The sequence below is a fragment of the Patella vulgata genome, chromosome 2, assembly GCF_932274485.2.
Source record: "Patella vulgata chromosome 2, xgPatVulg1.2, whole genome shotgun sequence".
Taxonomy (NCBI): domain Eukaryota; kingdom Metazoa; phylum Mollusca; class Gastropoda; family Patellidae; genus Patella; species Patella vulgata.
Genome location: NC_065880.2, coordinates 91,960,981 through 91,981,008, shown reverse-complemented (window position 1 = coordinate 91,981,008; position 20,028 = coordinate 91,960,981). Strand labels below are relative to the sequence as shown.

The 20,028-nt window shown below is 37.8% G+C and overlaps 2 protein-coding genes across 2 annotated transcripts; one reads left to right on the top strand and one right to left on the bottom strand.

The window, feature by feature from the left end:
- Positions 1–1,915: 1,915 nt before the first annotated feature.
- On the bottom strand, positions 1,916–12,183 carry LOC126810089 (protoheme IX farnesyltransferase, mitochondrial). The gene is made up of 6 exons (XM_050535052.2): positions 11,852–12,183; positions 10,175–10,640; positions 9,202–9,326; positions 7,905–7,975; positions 6,509–6,741; positions 1,916–5,227 (listed from the first exon to the last, which is right to left on the bottom strand). The coding sequence occupies exons 1-6, from the start codon at positions 12,008–12,010 to the stop codon at positions 4,812–4,814; spliced, it is 1,470 nt and encodes a 489-aa protein (XP_050391009.1). The 5' UTR covers positions 12,011–12,183; the 3' UTR covers positions 1,916–4,811.
- Positions 12,184–12,222: 39 nt separating this feature from the next.
- LOC126810148 (ribonuclease P protein subunit p21) lies at positions 12,223–15,451 on the top strand. Its single transcript, XM_050535148.2, has 4 exons — positions 12,223–12,387; positions 12,746–12,846; positions 13,802–13,884; positions 14,625–15,451. Exons 1-4 carry the CDS (start codon positions 12,322–12,324, stop codon positions 14,741–14,743), a joined length of 369 nt encoding a protein of 122 aa, XP_050391105.1. The 5' UTR covers positions 12,223–12,321; the 3' UTR covers positions 14,744–15,451.
- Positions 15,452–20,028: the final 4,577 nt, after the last annotated feature.

Here is a 20,028-nt window from a genome sequence, read left to right as displayed (position 1 = left end):
TTTTACCCCGCATATCATAATATCACAGTTTGTAGACGGGAAGACATCTTTAAAATTGAACTCCTCTGCACCAACTGTGCTAATGAAGACGGACATACGTCATGTTGCCGTGTACTATGAATGAATAAATGAAACGGGGACTGGACGTCCTATAGGCATATGATGACAACTTTGTTTTGGAGACAGGAGGCAGACCACAATTAATTTCCCCATTGACTTCAATGTTAATTCTGGCCTCTTTGCCCGGCTCCAACTTTTCCCCAAATTTTCGTTGGGCTGAATGCTTTTCACTACAGACATAGAAACAAATGGTCATGTCTTTGCACCAAAATTTGTATGACGTTGACCACCAAAATTTTGAGATACACAAACTTGAAGAAGCATAGTAAAAACATTCAACTATTCGCCGTACATATTACCGTAGCCAACCTGATAACTCTGTTATCATTCCGCCTCTAAATCACGAATATTTACCAAAACCTGGCAGAAAATGTTAATTTAAACCCTCTTCGTCCATTCTAGACCAAAAAATCAACAAAAATAGACATGCAAAAGGGGAGAAAAGAGACAGAGAGAGAGAATTGCTATAAATAGACGAACTACCGAGATTGTGAAATTTAATGGTGGTCTGCCTCCATTGCTGGGTATCCAGCTGAATAAATGAAAAGGGGTTTAAGTCATATTTCTGTGTACCTACTAGGTTAATGAAGACCGTCAAACGCCATGCAGTGTACTATGAATGCACGAAACAGGGTTCAACCAAGGTTTAAAGTGAGGTAGGGCTGAATGGTCTGCAGCCTGGGGGAGAGAGAGAAATGGGGTTTAATGTCCACCCGACACAGACTAGGTCATTTCGAGACTAACATATGGTTAAATTTTATTTCAATAATTCTTTAGCAGTGGGAGGAAACCGGAGGACCTGGAGAAAAAGCCATGAGGTTGGACAGGCGACCCTAATCCTTGTCACGTACAACCGGGGATTCAAAACCACGCCAGTTGACTCAATGACAGGCCTTATGATACAATGCGCACATGCTAACCATTCGGCTTACACCCCCCCCCCCCCACCCGGCAGCCTGGGACCCCAAATTACATCTAAAACTAAATTGTACCATAAATATATCAATTATAAAATTGTATATGTTCGTGCCAAATAAATCTACCATACTGACACAAATACCGGGTATGTCCCCTTTTCACTGTTTATACAAGGATCCTAGTCACTTTGCAGCCAGGGGCCCCATTCAAGCTGAATCCAGCCCGGGGTTTTATCATCCCACATTTCGGCATCTACGAGCAGGGGTAGATCTGAAGGCCACCTGAAGATTTCATCAAGGTCATGAGATATAAACAGGGCTAGCGCTAACCCAAGCCCTAACCATTACCCTAACCCAGTGATTCTCAACCAGTGTGCTGCAAGATCTTCCTAAGTGTGCCGCCAAATTTTGAACAGCACACTAAGAAAATTTCTCACTAAAGAAGCCAGCTATTTGACTGATGAAATTCGAAATGAAATGGAGTTTATCGTCCTACTGTTCTGCTCCTAACCTGGGCTAATGAAGACGGGCATACGCCATACAGTGTGCTATGAGGGAAATTTTGCCCGGACAGCGGCACTATGGCCTACTCTTATATCGAATTCCAACTGTCAAGGGATCTTTTACGTGCACGCCAATGTGTACACGGGACCTCGGTTTTTCGTCCCATCCGAACGACTAGACAGCTTTCCTTGTCAGCCCCTCCGTCCTGCATCACTGACAAGGGAGAACCACGCCGGAAAATCTGGATGAACTTTCTCGGCCAATGCAGGGATCAAACACCCGACCTCCAGGCTAGCGAGCTAGCCTGATGAAATTCGAAACACTGCAATAAAGTAAGTTCATAGATATGTTTTTCTTTATTTAGTTTGAGTTTACGGTTGTATGCCGTCTATGACTTGCCATGTTTTTATTTTGCAAAATTCAAATATTTTTCATATATAATTAGCCAGGTGTGCCACTATTTTTTTCATGTGTTTCAAGGTGTGCCATTGGCAAAAAAAGGGTTGAGAACCATTACCCTATCCCACAATCATCGGCAACAATCACATGCCCTAACCCTGTTTACATCTTGTGACCTTGATGAAACCTGCACGTGGTCTTATAATATTTAGATCTGATCATTTACCGGACTAATAAAGACGGGTATAATATTAGTGTCCAGTTTTATTAAATTAAATAATATTTCACTCTACACGTATTAACATACATTATCAACAATATACACAGTAAAATCAAGTTCACATCTTGTTATATCAATCAAATCATTAATAACAAATTACTATATAAAATTATCACTGTTTAAATAATAACACTATAATTAAAATATAATTACTATTTCATTTTCTCCCTGACTGAAATGAGAGAGAGAGAGAGAAATGGGGTTTAGCTCCACTCGACACAAACTAGGTCAATTCGGGACTAACATATGGTTCAATTTTATTTCAATAATTTTCTTGAGCGTAGGGGTCTTCAGCAGTGGGAGGAAACTGGAGGACCTGGAGAAAACCCACGAGGTTGGACAGGCGACCCTACTCCTTGTCACGTACAACCGGGGATTCAAAAACACGGCAGTTGACTCAATGACAGACTTAATGATACAACGTGCACGTGCTTACCACTAAGCCATCCAACCTCCCTGACTGAAATGATATGGGTGGGGTTTAACGTCCTACTTTTCTACACCAACTGGGCTAATAAAAACATACAGTGTGCTATGAGGAAAATTTTATCTAACTGGTTTTCCATCCCATCCAAACTTCTTGGCACTGTTCTTTCCAGACTCTCTGTCCTGCACCAATGACGAGGGGAATCCTAGCGAACTTTCTCAACCTGGGATCGAACTCCCAGATTGGTGTGTCAGAGCCCTACTCACTGAGCCAACGCCAAATTTTCACAAAATGTAGCAAAATGAATTTAGTACAAGGTCAGAAATAAACTGAAACAACCCCGACATTTTACTTTATCAGACGGCTGATTTCTTTTAGAAAATCAATTTTCATAATATAGTAGTTTGCAAGGGAGAGAAATGGGGTTTAACGTCCACTCAACACAAACTAGGTCATTTTGGGACTAACACACGATTCAATTTCATTTCAATAATTTGCTTGTGCATAGGGGTCTTTAGCAGTGTGAGAAAACCATAAGACCATCAAGAGGATGGACAGGCAACCCTGCTCATTGTCACATACAAGCAGGAAATTGATTTATTGTTTAAGTTTTGCATTGATAGACACTTTATCTAGGGGTTAAACCCCACAAAAAAAAAAGAAAAAAAGTTGCATAACCTTATGGGTTTGTTAGTTTGCATTGATATATATATATATATTTATATGTACATGTAAGCAGTTGGTTGACACCTGGCCGGCTTCACAAAGCATTCTCAGACTTAAGTTAAGAATTTACTCAAAATTGTTCACCTTATTTTAACTAAAATATAGCCCATTATAAAACATTTTTTGTCTTAATTTATCAAATACACCAGTAAGAAACTATGTGCAAAGTTTTGTGTTTCTGGATCAAAGATATTTCTCATAAACAGTGATTGAAAGTTGAGTCTTAACTTAAGTCACAGAATGCTTTGTGAACTCGAGGCCTGAATTCTTTGCATTTATGATTTTTTGAGGTATGTAACATAACAAAAACAATAACAATGTTTTGTGAATTTAAAAATAAATTGGCCTATTGCAGGTCTTTCTTTTGGCTTCAAAACCATAGGCGTACGAGTCAGGGGGAAGGGGAAGGGGGCGGGGGGCGCAGCTGACCTGCTAACTTTCGGGCAATCTGACTTTTCGGGGCAGATGGGTAAAGTGAAAACAAAAAATTATTATTTCATCTAGTTGGCAAAATATAGTGTCCGAAATCTAATAAAACACTATTTTTACTTTTCTTTTAATTGAATACCACAAATTGTGATTTATGATTTATAAATCATGATTTATGAATGCAGTTGCAATAGTCCGATTGGATAATTGGAATTCAGGTCGGCATAGAGTGGGATTACAAAACGATTGGAAACTTTGAAGTTACTTAACTCATGGGCTAGAATAGCTGAAAAAGCATATTCGGCAGTTAAATTTTCAAAATTTTCTCCCCCCCCCCCATTACCCTGCGAAGATCGATTGGTTGTTTGGGATTCAGGTAAGCCACTAAAGGTAGGCTATATTGGACCACATTGCTGTATTCAGGGAGTGTCCCTAGACGTCTGTAACCCGAAATTTTGGGGGGCATTTCAGGTTCTGCTTCCCCTAACATTCATCAAGTCTATACGCCTATGTTCAAAACGTTATATAATCTATTATTTAGCCTTTTTTTCACAAGCCTAGACTCAACTCAGTGGCACACATCAATAACAAGCAAATCAAATTTACAAAAGTTTCACCATAAAGCAGAACTGAAGGCCCTCCTCATGTAATGTATTCAGTTGGTTTGCATATATGTGTTCGAACATCTTACACGTTACAGCTGACACTAGGGTTCTGGCACATGATCTTACAGCTCTTCAATGCCTTTCAATTCCCAAGTTCCATCTCGTCGTGTAATGCATGTTCAATTGGTTTGCATAATGTCTTTTAACACCTCACAAGTTAGTCTCCATGATGTAACACATGTTTAAGTGGTTTGTGTTTGGAGTGAGTTCTTACATATTACAGTGAACTTCTTAGGTCTATAGACATGATCTAACAGCTCTACCATGGCTTTCAATGTCCTTATTTTGTCTCTTTTGAGTTTATATTAATTATGTGTTCTAACATCGCACCTTGTACACAACCCCTAGCTAACCACGACAGGTGTAATTTGTTGACTCTGGTGACTACCGAAAGTTTTTTTACTGATTAACATTAACAATAATAAAGCTGGAATATGTACAAGCGTAAAACGGAAAAGTTTTCTAGAAGAGTTGCTATCACCTTGTTTGTAGAAACGCCATCCTAAGTATGAAAGATATAAATTTAAAGGAAGGGAATCGGCTGCGAATGTCCACGTTGTTAGATCAATCAGTGGGGCCATTAAACACAATCCAGTTGTAGCTAAACAATAACGGAAAGCAACTCTTTTACACAAATCTGGATTGACGACGGACATCATTCGATATCCAGCACGAGAATAGTCCGGACGTAAATTCCAACTTAAAGCGTTGAAGTGAGGAAACTGCCAGGAAAACAAAATGGCTCCTAATAACAAAGCACCTGTAAAGAATAAAAGTTGTATTAGTAAACGAGCCAGCAACATCTAATCATGCCTACCAAAATATAAATTACAATGTTGTTATTCACTCTGAATTTTACAGTGTGAAAATCACTGTTTTTATAACATCTATACATCATCTAGAGAGAGAGAGAGAGAGAAAGAGAGAGAGAGAGAGAGGGGGTTTAAGTCCACTCAACACAAACTAGGTCATATTAGAACTAACACATGGTTCAAATTTATTTCAATAATTTGCTTGTGCGTAAGGGTGGGAGGAAACCAGAGGACCCGGAAGAAAACCCATGAGGTTGGGCAGCCAACCCTACTCCTTGTCACGTACAACCGGGGATAAAAATCAGTTTTATAACATCTATATGGGGGGAGAGAGAGAGAGAGAGAGAGAGAGAGAGAAAGAGAGATTTGGTTTAACATCCACTTTACACAAACTGGGTCATTTTGGGACTAACATATGGTTTAATTTTATTTCAATAATTCGCTTGCACATGGGAGGAAACTGGAGGACCCGGAGAAAACCAATGAGGTTGGACAGATAACCCTACTCCTTATCACATTCAAGCGGGGATTCAAAACCATGCCACTTGACTCAATGACAGACCTTGTGATTTTACGTTCATGCATTAAACCACCAGATGACTCTACCCCACCATTGGAATTTATAACGCAATAATTATCATTTGTCAATTTCATCATTCAATACAGAATGAAATACAAAATAAACAGCATCAATAAATTACTTGTAAAACGACCTTGTTATGTAGAATAAAGCTGTAATTTAATCATAACCTTTCTATAACCATTAACTTTCCGACTTTATTCTACACAAGTCTGTTTGTACTTAAGAGAGAGAGAGAGAGAGAGAGAGAGAGAGAGAGAGAGTTTAAAGTCCACTGACACAAACTAGGTCATTTCTGGGCTAACACATGGTTCAATTTTATTTCAATAATTCGCTTGTGCGTAAGTGTCTTTAGCAGTGGGAGGAAATTGGAAAACCCGGAGAAAACCCACGAGGCTGGACAGGCGACCCTACTCCTTGCCACGTATAACCGAGGAATCGAAACCCTGCCAGTTGAATCAATGACAGACCTTATGATACAGCGTGCATGTGCTAACCATTCAGCCATCCAACCCCCAAAGAGCGATAGAGAAATAGGGTTTAACATTCTCTTGACACAAAATAGGTCATTTCAGGCCTTATGATCTAAAGTTCATGGGTTAATCTACTAGACCTCCCTCTCTCATATTTAAATAATGTTTTATCATACCTGGATCTAGACTACCTGTTACAGCTGTCCAACCCATCATAGGTGGTATAGCTCCTACTACAGCACCTACCCACGTATTGGCTGTACTATACCTCTTCATAGGGGTGTAAGCTAGTGTATACAGTAATAAATTAAAGCCTCCTAATAGAGCTGTCAGATTGTTCACCCCTAATAATAAAATAGAGACACCCGTTACACCACAAACTGTAGCAAATCCAACAGCATGAAGGGGACTGAAAAATAAAAACGTACAATTTCAATTTTAGTCTTGATAATCAAGTCCTTCTGCTTCTAGCGATAACCTTTTATAGCATCTATTATTACCGCAAAACTGGCTCGTGAGTTAGGCAGGACGGAAGACCCAGCAACAGAAAGTCTAGTCATTCGGATGGGACAAAATATCGAGATTCCTCGTACAACATGATGTGCTCCAAAAGAAGCTTTGAATGTTGGAATTCAACTACTGTCCAGGTAAAATTTCTGCAATAGCACACTGTATGGCATATGCCTGTTTTTAATAGCCCAGTCGGACCAAAACAGTAGGACATTAAACCCCATTTCATTACCATAAGAACTTGGGTTGTAATCTGCCGACTGTTGCTCAAAGCAACTCCCTTGTCATGGAAGCAAAATTGAAGTCAATGGGAAGAGAATTAGTAGTCTGACTTCATACAAGGCTGTTTATTATTTCCCTTGTCATGGGTGAGAGAAATGAAATGAAATGAAATGGGGTTTAACGTCCTACTGTTCTGCTCCTAACCTGGGCTAATGAAGACGGGCCTATGCCATACAGTGTGCTATGAGGGAAATTTTGCCCGGGCAGCGGCACTACAGCCTACTCTTATATCGAATTCCTACTGCCAAGGGATCTTTTACGTGCACGCCAATGTGTACACGGGTCCTCAGTTTTTCATACCATCCGAACGACTAGACAGCTGTCCTTGTCAGGCCCTCGATCCTGCATCACTGACAAGAGGAAACCACGCCGGAAAATCTGGATGAACTTTCTCGGCCAATGCAGGGATGTCATCGGTGAGAGAGAGAGAGAGAGAAATGGGGTTTAACGGCCACTCAACATAATCTAGGTCATTTTGGGACTAACACATGGTTCAATTTTATTTCCATAATTCACATACGTAGGGTCTTTAGCAGTGGGAGGAAACTGGAGGACCCGGAGAAAACCCACGAGGTTGGACAGGTGACCCTACTCTCTGTCACGTAAAACCGGGTAATCGAAACCACTCCGTCACGTAAAACCGGGTAATCGAAACCACTACAGTTGACTCAATGACAGACCTTATGATACAGCACACACAGGCTAACCATTCGGCCATCCGACCCCCCTATAGGAAACAGTCCATTCTCATCCAAATTTAGTTTTATAAATGAAAATTACCTGAGGTAGCCACGAACTAAAACTCGGTTCTTTGTCCGATTCATCTGCGAATCATACGGAACTTCAAAAAACTGAAAAACAATTTCTTAAATATTTATCAATTTTAAACATAACATTTCTGCTAATTAATCTAACTTCAAAGAAGACGGATATCCGACTGGGATAACGAAGACGGGCATATGCCGTACAGTGTACGATGGGGGAAATTTTGCCTGGGCAGCGGCACTATGGCCTACTCTTATATTGAATTCCAACTGTCAAGCGATCTTTTACGTGCTCGCCAATGTATACACGGGACCTCGGTTTTCCGTCTCATCTGAATGACTAGACAGCTGTCCTTGCCAGGTCCTCCATCCTGCACCACTGACAAGTGGAAACCACGTAAGAAAATCCCAATGAACTTTTTCGGCCAATGCAGGGATCGAACAGGCGACCTCCAGACTAGCGAGCCAGCATCTTACCCACTTAGCCACCGTGGCTCCTGTATATAAAATGTCAAACAACATTTGAATTCAGACAGTTGCAAGTTAGACCAGATAGAAATAATTGATGCAGACCGACAGTAAATAAAGTCAGAGGGATTTAATTTCCTACTTTTCTGCTCCTACCTTTCTAATGAAGACGGTTATGCCATGCAATGTGCTATGACATAACTATCAAGGCTTCTTTGACGTGCATGCCAATATGTACAGGGGATTGTTAGTATTCACAAGACGATCAAATTTTCATCCCATCCGTAACGACAATTTTTCTTGGCCCTCCGCTGGAAAATCCTGCTGTGCATTCTCGTTCCAAAAGACGAGATCAAACCAGTGACCTAATTTGTGAGCTAGTACATATTGTTCAATTTTATTTCAATAATCCGCTTGCGCGTAGGGATTTTTAACCGTGGGAGGAAACTGGAGAAAACCTACGAGGTTGGACAGGCGACCCTACTCCTTGTCACGTACAACCAGGGAATCGAAACAATGCCAGCAGACTCAATGACAGACCTTATGATACAGTGCTAACCATTCGGCCATCCAACCCCTCCAAAACGACAGAAGCTCACAAGAAAAAGTTTTACCTACATTCTGTCACGTACAACCGGGGAATCGAAACAACGGCAGCAGACTCAATGACAGACCTTATGATACAGTGCTAACCATTCGGCCATCCATCCCCTCCAAAACGACAGAAGCTCACAAGAAAAAGTTTTACCTACATTCTGCCTTCAACTGCCCTGCCCTGCCCTGTGCCCTGCCCTGCCCCACAGCCAATGAAACAACAGAAGCTCACAAAAAAGTGATTCACCCACCTGATTTATAGAATTAGCTGCACAGGAAGTTAAAGCTGTTCCAACACTACATAATAAAAATATTGATGGATCGAAAACACCAGGGGACATAGCATACCCTGCCATCGTCGTCAACACAACCAAACCTAATAAAATTAAAACAGTTTATATACAAAGTTTTTGAGAAGAACTTTCATAAGGAATGAGAGAGAGAGAGAGAGAGAGGGAGATAGGGGGTTTAACACTGTCATTTCAGGACTAACAAGAGGGAGAGAGAGAGAGAGAGAAGATCATAATTCACTCCACTTAGTTATTTTGGGAACTAAAATATAATAACAGGTTTTATTTCAATAATTTCGCATGAAAATACATATAGGGGTCGTTAGCAGTGGGAGGAAACCTGAGGACAAGAAACAAAACCTACCAGACTAGGCAAACACCCTACTCCTTATCATCACCTACAGTACAACTGTGGGATCGAAACCATGTCACCTGACACATTAAAAGATATTATGATCTAAAGTTTAAGTATTAGACCACTCAATGCCCCTATCCATTAAAGGAGCTAAATCGCTAATATTTGGGACCTAGAAATTGACACAAATGGGTCACAATCCAAATAATAATGTAATATGAATGTATGTAAACTGATTTACATTCAATATTTACTGTAAATTTAAATCAGCTATGTTCGGCGAAATACGCAAGAGAATGGCAATCTCTAGCGTCTGGGTATTGCACATTCTCTCCATATACATGTAAGAATATGAGGTCGGAATATGTCTAGCCTTGTTCTTCAATTCCCTTGTTACAAATGGCACACGATTCGTGCACCAATGGTAAAATGTTTATTTTGTTTTAAATATTGGATATCAGAAGCTCATCTTTTCCCGGTAAGATCACAACACCAATGTTGATTTAAATTGACAAATAATTCGTTATTTTAATAGATAATATTGAGTTAGAGGCTTAGCTACTTTAAAAACAACCTCACCTGTAAGTCGTATTTTAGATAATTTTAAATAATAGCCAGGTAGTTTATTTAACTCTAATCTTTGTTCCTTCCAGTGTACTTCGTCTATAGAATCTATCACATTAGCTGGTATTGTTTTATCTTTCTCTAATCTTTTCAATCTCTCCGCTAAATCCGGACGAGTAAAATTTATAAGTTGATTTTTATGAGGAACAAATAGTGATATGTTGTCTATATGGCTTGAACTTAAATGAGCCAAAGTTCTTGAATTTTTAAAATGCAGGGTTACGTTGTTATTGTGGGTGATATTTTTCAATAAATCTGTTTGAGGTACATCACTTATGGATTCTCGTAATGTTGAATGAGAACCACCATCTTTGGATAAAGTTCTTGAATGTGTCTTAAATGTTTCAGGAATATGATGATCATTTTGGCCATTTTCCAAATATACGTCAATTTTGGGGGGTGATACTGGTTTTGTTGCTAACTAGAATTTATAAAAGAAAAATATGAAATAATATTAGTGTTCAAACTACATGCACAACTGTATTTCAGATATATATGGTTTTGTTTTAGTAAAATATCTAAAAGGAAATTTTGAAGTAAAATTCAATTCATAGCATTTCAGTTTGAGTGTATCATGTGGTGGCCTATATTCATCATTCATTGGCTATAAGCAATCATGTGATATATCGGTAGTATCAATATTCAAAATGACTGCATGCAGGAATTTCGAAGTGTCTGGGCTTCTAATCTGCCCATTCTGAACAAAACTCTATTACCAATTGGCCTTTGATGTCAGATGGTAATATTGGTAATTGTGTCATAGGTAATACATAGAGAAATATGGTTCGGAAAAGGTTGGGGGGGGGGGGGGGGAGGGGTACATATTTCTCTAATATTTTAATAATGATTATGCTTTAATGCAGGGTTGCAATGGGAATTAGTGAAGGGTACAACAACTAAATTCCCCCTGCTCAGCTACATAAAAAAAAAAAAATTGTAAAACAACACTTTTGAATTCGATGGATCCGGGCCTGTAGTGAAGTTGAAATCCATTGATTCAGAGGAGTAAATAGAAATTGATGGTCGTAACAATAGCCAGAGGACTATTTTTACGACTATTCAGTTTTTAACTTCGCCGATGCAGGGCTCTGAAAGCATCGTTGTAACAATAGTCTGAGGACTATTTTTACAACTTGTCGTAACAACAGCCACTGCCTTTTGTTTTTCTATTTTGCTTCATTAAAGTTTCCTGTCCAACTCTTACAGAACTGATTTTATTGCCTATCAGTAAAACTAAAACATAGTGTAGTTGGTAAATGTTTTTACTATGTTTTTTATGTAAAATTCCAGTTTCTGTGTTTTGTCAAAGTGCCCTCTGGTACCCCAGATATATGCCAAAATGACGATAGAGACCATGTATTTCTCAAAAAATTTCAAGGCAGGCCCGGGAGAGACCATGTATTTCTCAAAAATTTTCAAGGCAGAGGGGAGAGTCCCTCCCCCACCCCCAAAAGACAGGCGCAGTACGTTGATCCGGCTACTTATGGTTAGTAGTGGAAGTCAAAAGTAGCCGGGTCAACGTACATGTGCTAGGCCCAAAAAAAAAGACACATCATCATCTTGGGGACCTTTTAAACCCCCTCCCTTTAGTTTGTTTTATGCAATCCAAAAATTAAATCAGTATTTTCTTACACATCTTGTGTTATGGTTATGAACCACATTTCCTCTGTGACCTGTCAGCAACCATGGGATATTGCTATGGCTTCTAATAAATCGTCCGCTAACTCCACTTGCTGTCAACAAACCACCTTTCTTCGCACTCAAGGTTACGTAAAGCAACCCACTGCCCATTTCTATTTATGGGGAATTCTCTAGTTCAAGTCATTTTCATAAACGAAAGCTGTTTTTGCAGAGATAACTGAATGTGTAATCGTGCATTAATTGTGTTTTTGTTTGTGGAATAATCAACAATTTTTCAGAATGCGGTCGTTTCCTAAAACAAGTTCTGTCAATAACCATTAACCGGAACACGCGCCTTATACAACAATCGCGCATGCGTTAAATAAAATATCCGGTTTAGATAAGTTTTGTTTACAAACATGTTTCGTTATCTTTCATCATAATTTGAAAGGAGTAGTAGGCCTATAGGCCTATTAAAAATCATGGCCAAAAAGAAGGGTAGTTTAGTTCATAAAGAAATTTATCAAAGAATAAATTTTCTGTATCAGGTGAGGTATTAATTTTTTTGTTCAGATTTTGAATGTCTGACGCGTGAACACGTGGATGGTTTTACTATCCGAAGAACTGGCCCATTCGGTCTCCCCATCTGTCACCCCATAATTTTGCTCTTCCTTTTAATGAATAAATTCTGTATTTAAACAGTAGAAATTGGCACATTGGAGGTCATGTTATAGACAAACTCTGAGACAAATCTGTGTAGCCCACATTTTGCAAGCTATTTTGGGGGAATGGATATACCTGTACAGGCTGTACACATTTATAAGGTCCATGGTGTATATTAGAGAGAGTGCAACCGACAAAGTCTGCGACATCTTGGTTTGTAATTGAATATTGTTTTATTTGTAGGCAGCTCACCAGGCATTAACAACAAGTCCATCTGATCTGAGTTTATGTCGATTTTATATCAAGACATTGAGAGCCATTACGCAGCGACAAGTTCTTCGTTTGTAAGTTACATTAATTACTGTACTCATTCTGTCCAAGAAACAGGGAGCTCCACATTTAATCCTGGTGTTGGTAGAGGTAGGTAGTTCCTCGGGATTTGCCAGCCTTCGTTTCATCTTGTCATTGGTATAGAATGGAGCTAGGGCCTGGTGTTGGCAGAGAAAAGTTGTCTAGTCAAGGTCCTGTGTTCCTATTGGAATGCACATAAGAGAGGCCTTGACAGTTGGAGTTCAATGAAAAGTAGGCAAAATTTCCCACATTAACTTGTTAAGTTCAGATTAGTAAGATTTTAAACTCCATTGTAAGAAATAAAAATCTTGCCATCAAAACGAGGGCCGAATTCATACCTTTAGAGATTCGGAACAATGAAGATTATGGTTCCCTTATTTGTATCCAATGCTGGATTTAGGACAAATGGATCCTGTGCTTGTTAAGTTATGAGACCCCTTACTTGGATCCTGAAGGAGGTAGGCCATTTGCTATCAAGTTACGCATAATATGGAGCAGCGTTTAAATTTGTTATATCCATAGGCGTAGGATGCCAATCTCAGTTTGAGGGAGAGGGATGAGGCTTTTTGCCCCAAAATTTTCTTTTGAAATCTGAAATTTCAGAATAAATCAATCATGAACTAAAACAAGTTTTCTACAAAGCTCCACTTAAGTATATGGTCTCATTCTTTGATGTTTGTGCTCAAAAAACGCAAATACCTGCCCCTACGCCTATAAATTCTACAATGAAACATAGCTTACCTGTATGCTGAAATTGAAATGGGACTTTGAACACCAAATCCAGATGTATATATACATTTTATTGTGGCGCCCTTTTTGTGCGTCATGGTTCAGCTTCACCATAGTAAATCTGGCATTGGTTAAAATTCTGTGTTTTTTTTAGACATTCGTATATGTAATATGTTTGATATTTTTTGATATATTTGTAATATTTGTGATATATTTTAGACATCCGTATATAAAGAGAAGTATCTGTAAGAAATGTTGTGTTTTATTGGTGCCAGGAATAACAATGTCAGTGAGAATAAAAGGTAAACAATCATATTGTATTTTATATTACCTACAGGATGACCAACCTTTTTCATACCATGCATCAATGTTGTTCAAACACGAATTCATACTACTATTAATTAAAATATGGATAATCGAGACAATGTTTACTATCAGTAGCAATGACAATCAAGACTCTTCTATTCTCCAAATGTCACTCAGAATGAAGCAATTTCACTGAAATTTTCAAAATATTATTTAGAGTTAAGGCCCTTGTTTTAATGTGTGATCTTTGTGAACGTTCAAATGACAAAAGTTATCATCTGATCTGTATGAAATTTATATGCATTATTTAAATTAGTAAAATGAAAAAGCCTGTCAAATTTAAAAAGTTTCTGTAAATTACTTCCAGAGTTAAGGCCCTTGTTTCAGTTTGAAAACCCTTGTGAACCCTCAAACGACAAAAATTATAATCTGAACTGTATGAAATTGTCTTGTAAAAGCCCTGAATTGCCTACAAAAAAATAAATATGCGACAACCCTTGTCGACAGCTCGGACGATTTAGCTGCTGTGGGTGTATGTTTTGTTGCCTGTAACAGACTTTAACCGACACATATTATCACACGACATAATGTATTATAATACATAAGGAATATAATACATTATGTTGTATAATAATTTGTGTCTGATAAAGTTGTGTATATACTTGTGTGATAATACATGCTTTGACAGGCTCGGTTTTAATAGATAATATTGAGTTAATCCGTTTATATATTTCAGCGAATGGGGAAAAGTATTCAGAGATAACATGTTTAGATTGTGGGAAAAAATGTAAGTTCCTGAATAGAAAAAATTATCAACCCTGGTTTGAAAACCCTGAAGCCTGGATGACAGTTTGATAAGATGAAAACAAATGTACAGACATGGACCCACAGTGAAGCAAGTATCTGAAGGTGTGACATTTCGACGTGGCTAAATCATCAATCTACCCAAGTATCTGAACTGATTATAAGATCATTATGAAACAATCTGATTAAAACACAGATCCTATTTTGTTTTGTTTTTTTACAGTTCAAAATTTCGTTTTACTTGTCTTTACTACAATAGGATCTGGAAGAGTTGTTATATTACAGGCGTTTTGGTTGAAGCGAGGGATTAGCCAATGAAACGGTCTGTTACAGCGACTTCTTGGTGTGCCATGCATGGAACTGTGGGTAAACCATTAGAAACATCAATGCTGATTGATTAATCAATGTCTGATGTCATAGGGTCAAAAGCCACTTGTACGACCCCTGACAGGACCTTCCAGTACATAGGGTGAAAAGCTGCTTGTATGGTCCCTGACGCGATCTCCCAGTACAACTGGTCAGTTCTTCATGTAGTGTAGGCCATCGAAAGTATAAAAAACGGAACGAAATATAGATCTGTATTTTAATCTGATTAATTATGAAAGAGATAGGGAATCCTTGATTAAAGGAAGTGTGTTCCAGGGTAATGCAGAGAGAACAGACCATATTTTTTCAAGATGGTTAACATCAAAAATTGTTTATGGGAGTGGTATTCGGTTTTTAAATTTTCCAAAGAAATAAAGTTGATGATTGTGAAAATTTCTTGATATTTTGTTGTTTTTAAAGTTACAAATATATCTTGTATATGACAATATATAATGTCACAAATAATAGTTCAACTTACAAAATAAATCACGGTTTCTGATACAACAAAAGGAGATAAAAAATAGAACAGGCACCGTTCAGGAGTAATACTCAGTATAATGAATTTATTCGTTCATTGGCTTAAAGTCTGCTTCGTCCACTAGGGTGATATCAAAGACAAGTCAGTGGAATTATTTGTTTTTAATCAAGTGGGACCATAGGTGAACCAGTGTTGGTGTATGGAAGGATAACGTTGCCAATAATATTTCAATGTTCACGGTGCAAAATTCAGCAATTCAAAATACTTAAATATGCTCAGACTGGGCTAATGAAGATGGGCATACACCATACAGTGTGCTATGAGGAAAATTTAACCAGGACAGCGGTGACACGGCCTACACTTGTATCGAACTCCAACTGTAAAGGGATCTTTTACACCCCAATGAGTACACAGGACCTTGGTTGTTTGTCCCATCCGAAATACTATATATTATCTCCTGCACCACTGACAAGGGGGAACCATGCAAGAAAGTCCTGATGAACATTTTGCAAACGATGTATAGTGAAAACAAGCCAGCACCGCCTAATAAATATTTTGATTGGCCTCTTTTTAATTCCACTGAATCCAAGTTGGGAAATTTTGCCCTGGCAGTGGGCGTTTTTTCGAATTCCAACTGTCAAGGGGTTCATTTACACACACTCCAATTTGTACATGGGACCTCAGATTATGGTCCCATCAAAATGACTAGACACTGTTCCTGTCTATGCCAATAATAAGGGGAAACCAAACTGGAAAATCCGGAGGTACTTTCTTGACCAACACTGAGACTGAACCCTGGACGTCTTAGTTAGTCACCATGGCAACTATCATCCGATATTTAAAATGACAAGACAATAAAAACTGAAATTTATTGGGGTTTTTTTATGTTCTGTTTATTCTTATAAATTTAATCAATAAATCCAATTCAATTTATCTACATCTTCAATTCACACGGTATAATAATAATAATATGGCACATAATTTATATAGTTCTATAAACTTATACAATATTTTATATATCAATAATCAATCCCTTCTTAATAAATAATATTTTATTCATTCCACTTTATTACTCAATTATTCTAGAAGGTAAATGAAACCTTCTGATCTATAAAAAGGTAGGGGGTGTTGGGTGGCCGATTGGGTTAACATCATCTTTAATAGAAGGCTTGATCTCGCCTTAACTACGTACATCATATCAAGCCCTTCACGTAATACCCCGCATATTTTAGCACTAATTTTGATTGTGTATAAGCCCAGCTTGTGATCCTATCAGATTCCTTCGTTAAAAATATCGTTACGATTATCAAGTCTCGCGCTTCTAGCTAAAATGTCTACATGTGACAATCGAGTTGCAAAGTTCAAGGTTCGATCAATGTCAATGTTTTTGGAAATTATGGTTGATCAACAAAGGCTGTAAACTTGTCAATTTCTTTTTCTATGGAGGCCGCCATATTTGTTTACAGTGTGTTATGTGCCACGACTTCTGATTAGACAATGCTAATTAGTCAGTGTAAACACAACGAGCGCAAAAATTCGGGAATTGTTGAGGATTGAAGCAACGGCTAGATGTTGTAAAACTCGGGGTCGTTGCTTCAGGAACATGGGTTAACATTTGCACATTAGAGCACAAGGTTTGTACATGTACCTTGTTTGTGTGAAGTGGAGGTTGAACTCTGTGTCTCAAAAATTATCTCAAATACATCAACTCGTAAGTTCTGATTATATATTCCTGATAGGTTTTAATCACATGTATTTTCAAATATTGAACTTTTTGAGACACCTGTTTCCAAAATACAATTAGGTATTGTTCAGACCGTCATTCTTTGTGGGGTATCACAAATATATGAAACAGCATTTATTTGAGAAATGTACAAATAATATATTTCTTTAAAAACATAGATATATAACTTTATTGTTTCGAAGACATATTTTTAAACATAACTATCCATTTTCATTGAAAATCTGAACTGGATCGAGATATTTTTGGATAATGATTACTCATATAATCTTTAAAAAAAAATAAAATAAGGAACCCCAAAAAACCCACATCATTTAACACTGTTTGAGATCTGATTCTACGATTTGGTTAAAGAAAACATGCGATAAATATTTTAAAATAATCTTTAGTAAACCTGAGATTTCAGCAGAAAGGGTGGCGTTTGATGTGGCTTTCCGGGGTTCTTTATCTCCCTGCAGCGTAAACAGAGAATAAGTAAAACAAATAAATTATAATCATATCTATAAGATATCCTTCCATCCCCCAACTTTCCCCGTGGGGCTTTGGTCAGAGGACTTCATCCTTTCTTAACAAAATATAAACATATTTAAATCTTTTACAAACTTTCTCTTCAAGAGTCTAGATGTCAGATAAAGTTGAGTCTAGTTGGATGTCATGTTGAGTCTAGATGTCATGTCATGTTGAGTCTAGATATCATGTCCTGTTTAATCTAGATCTCATGTCATGTTGAGTCTAGATGTCATGTCACGTTGAATTTAATGTCATGTCATGTCGAGTCGAGATGTCATGTCACGTCGGGTCAAGTTGAGTCTAGATGTCACATTGCCAGATTGAGTTGAGTCTGAATGTCTTGTCTAGTCATGACTACATTGTCAGGTCACATAGGAGGTAGATTGAGTGTGGAGATCCATGAATAATAAAAGATAAACTTAGTGTAGTTTAGTTGGAATATGAAATTCCATCCAATTTATATGCGAGATACATGTAATCATAATATCAAGCTGTTGGGTAAAATCTTTTAATGGTCCTCTTTTTAATCTAAATTCAACCCAGGAAATTATCTACTATTAATGTTTTAGTTTTGTTTTCCTAATTAACATTTTGACAGTTTTAATTTTCTTAATGTTTTAATAATAATAATCCATCTTGTATAGGGCTGGTATATTCAGTAAAACTACTCAGTGGCGCAGTGGTTATTTCATGCTCTATGTATTTTAATTGTAAAGACCACCCTAGAGCAGCTTATTAGCTGGAACACTCAGTGCCATACAAATTGATGATTATTATTATTTAATCTATCTATATAAATAAAATCAAAGATGTATGTATGTATGTGTGTATGTGTTCGCCCATCACGCTTCGTCGCCATGATCCATACCCACATATCTGGTATCAAATTAACCAGCATGACTCTGTGGATGTTTTAGGCCAAGCTCAAGATCATTTGTTAGTTTATCACAGCCAAAAATTGAACTGTTTTAATGCCATTAACGGTTAATGGGAGGTAATTCTGTTTTATTATGGTAATTAAGTTTAATAATAGTAACAGATGATGTAAGATAATGGGAAAGCGTGCAAGAAAGGAATGTGCCTGCAACCAAACTATTTTAACGCTATTAACGGTTAATGGGAGGTAACTCTGTTTATTATGGTAATTAAGTTAATAATAGTAACAGATGATGTAAGATAATGGGAAAGTGTGCAAGACAGGAAGATGGCGACTAAGCAGATCTTGGGCCCCGGGTGAATCCGGGTAACAAGCTAGTAATCATTATAAGTTTATTTTCGAGTACAATAAGCCGTGAACAATTAAATATTGTCCATTATATACAAATAACAACCAGTGGTGTTAATATCAACTTAATATCAATCACATTAAAATACAGATCTATGTCGTTTCGTTTTTTATACTTTCGATGGACTATACTACATGAAGATCTGACCGGTTGTAGAGGAAGGTCACGTCAGGGGTCGTATGAGAGGCTTTTGACGGACATTTGAATAACCAATCAGTATTGATGTTTCTAGTGATTTACCCACAGTTCTGTGCACCTCCTGCCAAAAACTTGCTGTAACAGACCATTTCATTGGCTAACATCTACCAGAATGCGGGTTATATAACAACTCTTCCAGATCCTAGTGTAGTAAAGACAAGTAAAATGAAATTTTGAAGTATAAAAAATGAAACGAAATAGAATCTGTGTTTTAATCAGATTGTTTGTATATACAACTAAAATAATATCATATTTATATAAAGGTTTATCTTTAATCTTTATCTAGACTCTTGGCATAAAATAATATGGCTGAATAATTCCTACTTCTACTTTTATAACATGAAATAAAATGAAATGGGGTTTAACGTCCTACTGTTTTGCTCCTAAACTGGGCTAATGAAGACGGGCATACACCATACAGTGTGCTATGAGGGAAATTTTTGCCCGGGCAGCGGCGCTACGGCCTACTCTTATATCGAATTCCAACTGCAAAGCGATCTTTTACGTGCACTCCAATGTGTACATGGGACCTCAGTTTTCCGTCCCATCCGCACGACTAGACAGCTGTCCTTGTCAGGCCCTTTGTCCTGCACCACTGACAAGGTGGAAGTGTATTTTGTATGTCCTGTCTATGGCTTTGTCTTGTGTAATTGTTTATGAGAGATGTGGCCCTCCTGCACTGTTAAAATATTTAAGGTTAAATTTTAGTGAATAAAGTTACAATTTACAATTATTTGAAACAGAATAAGTCAGAGAG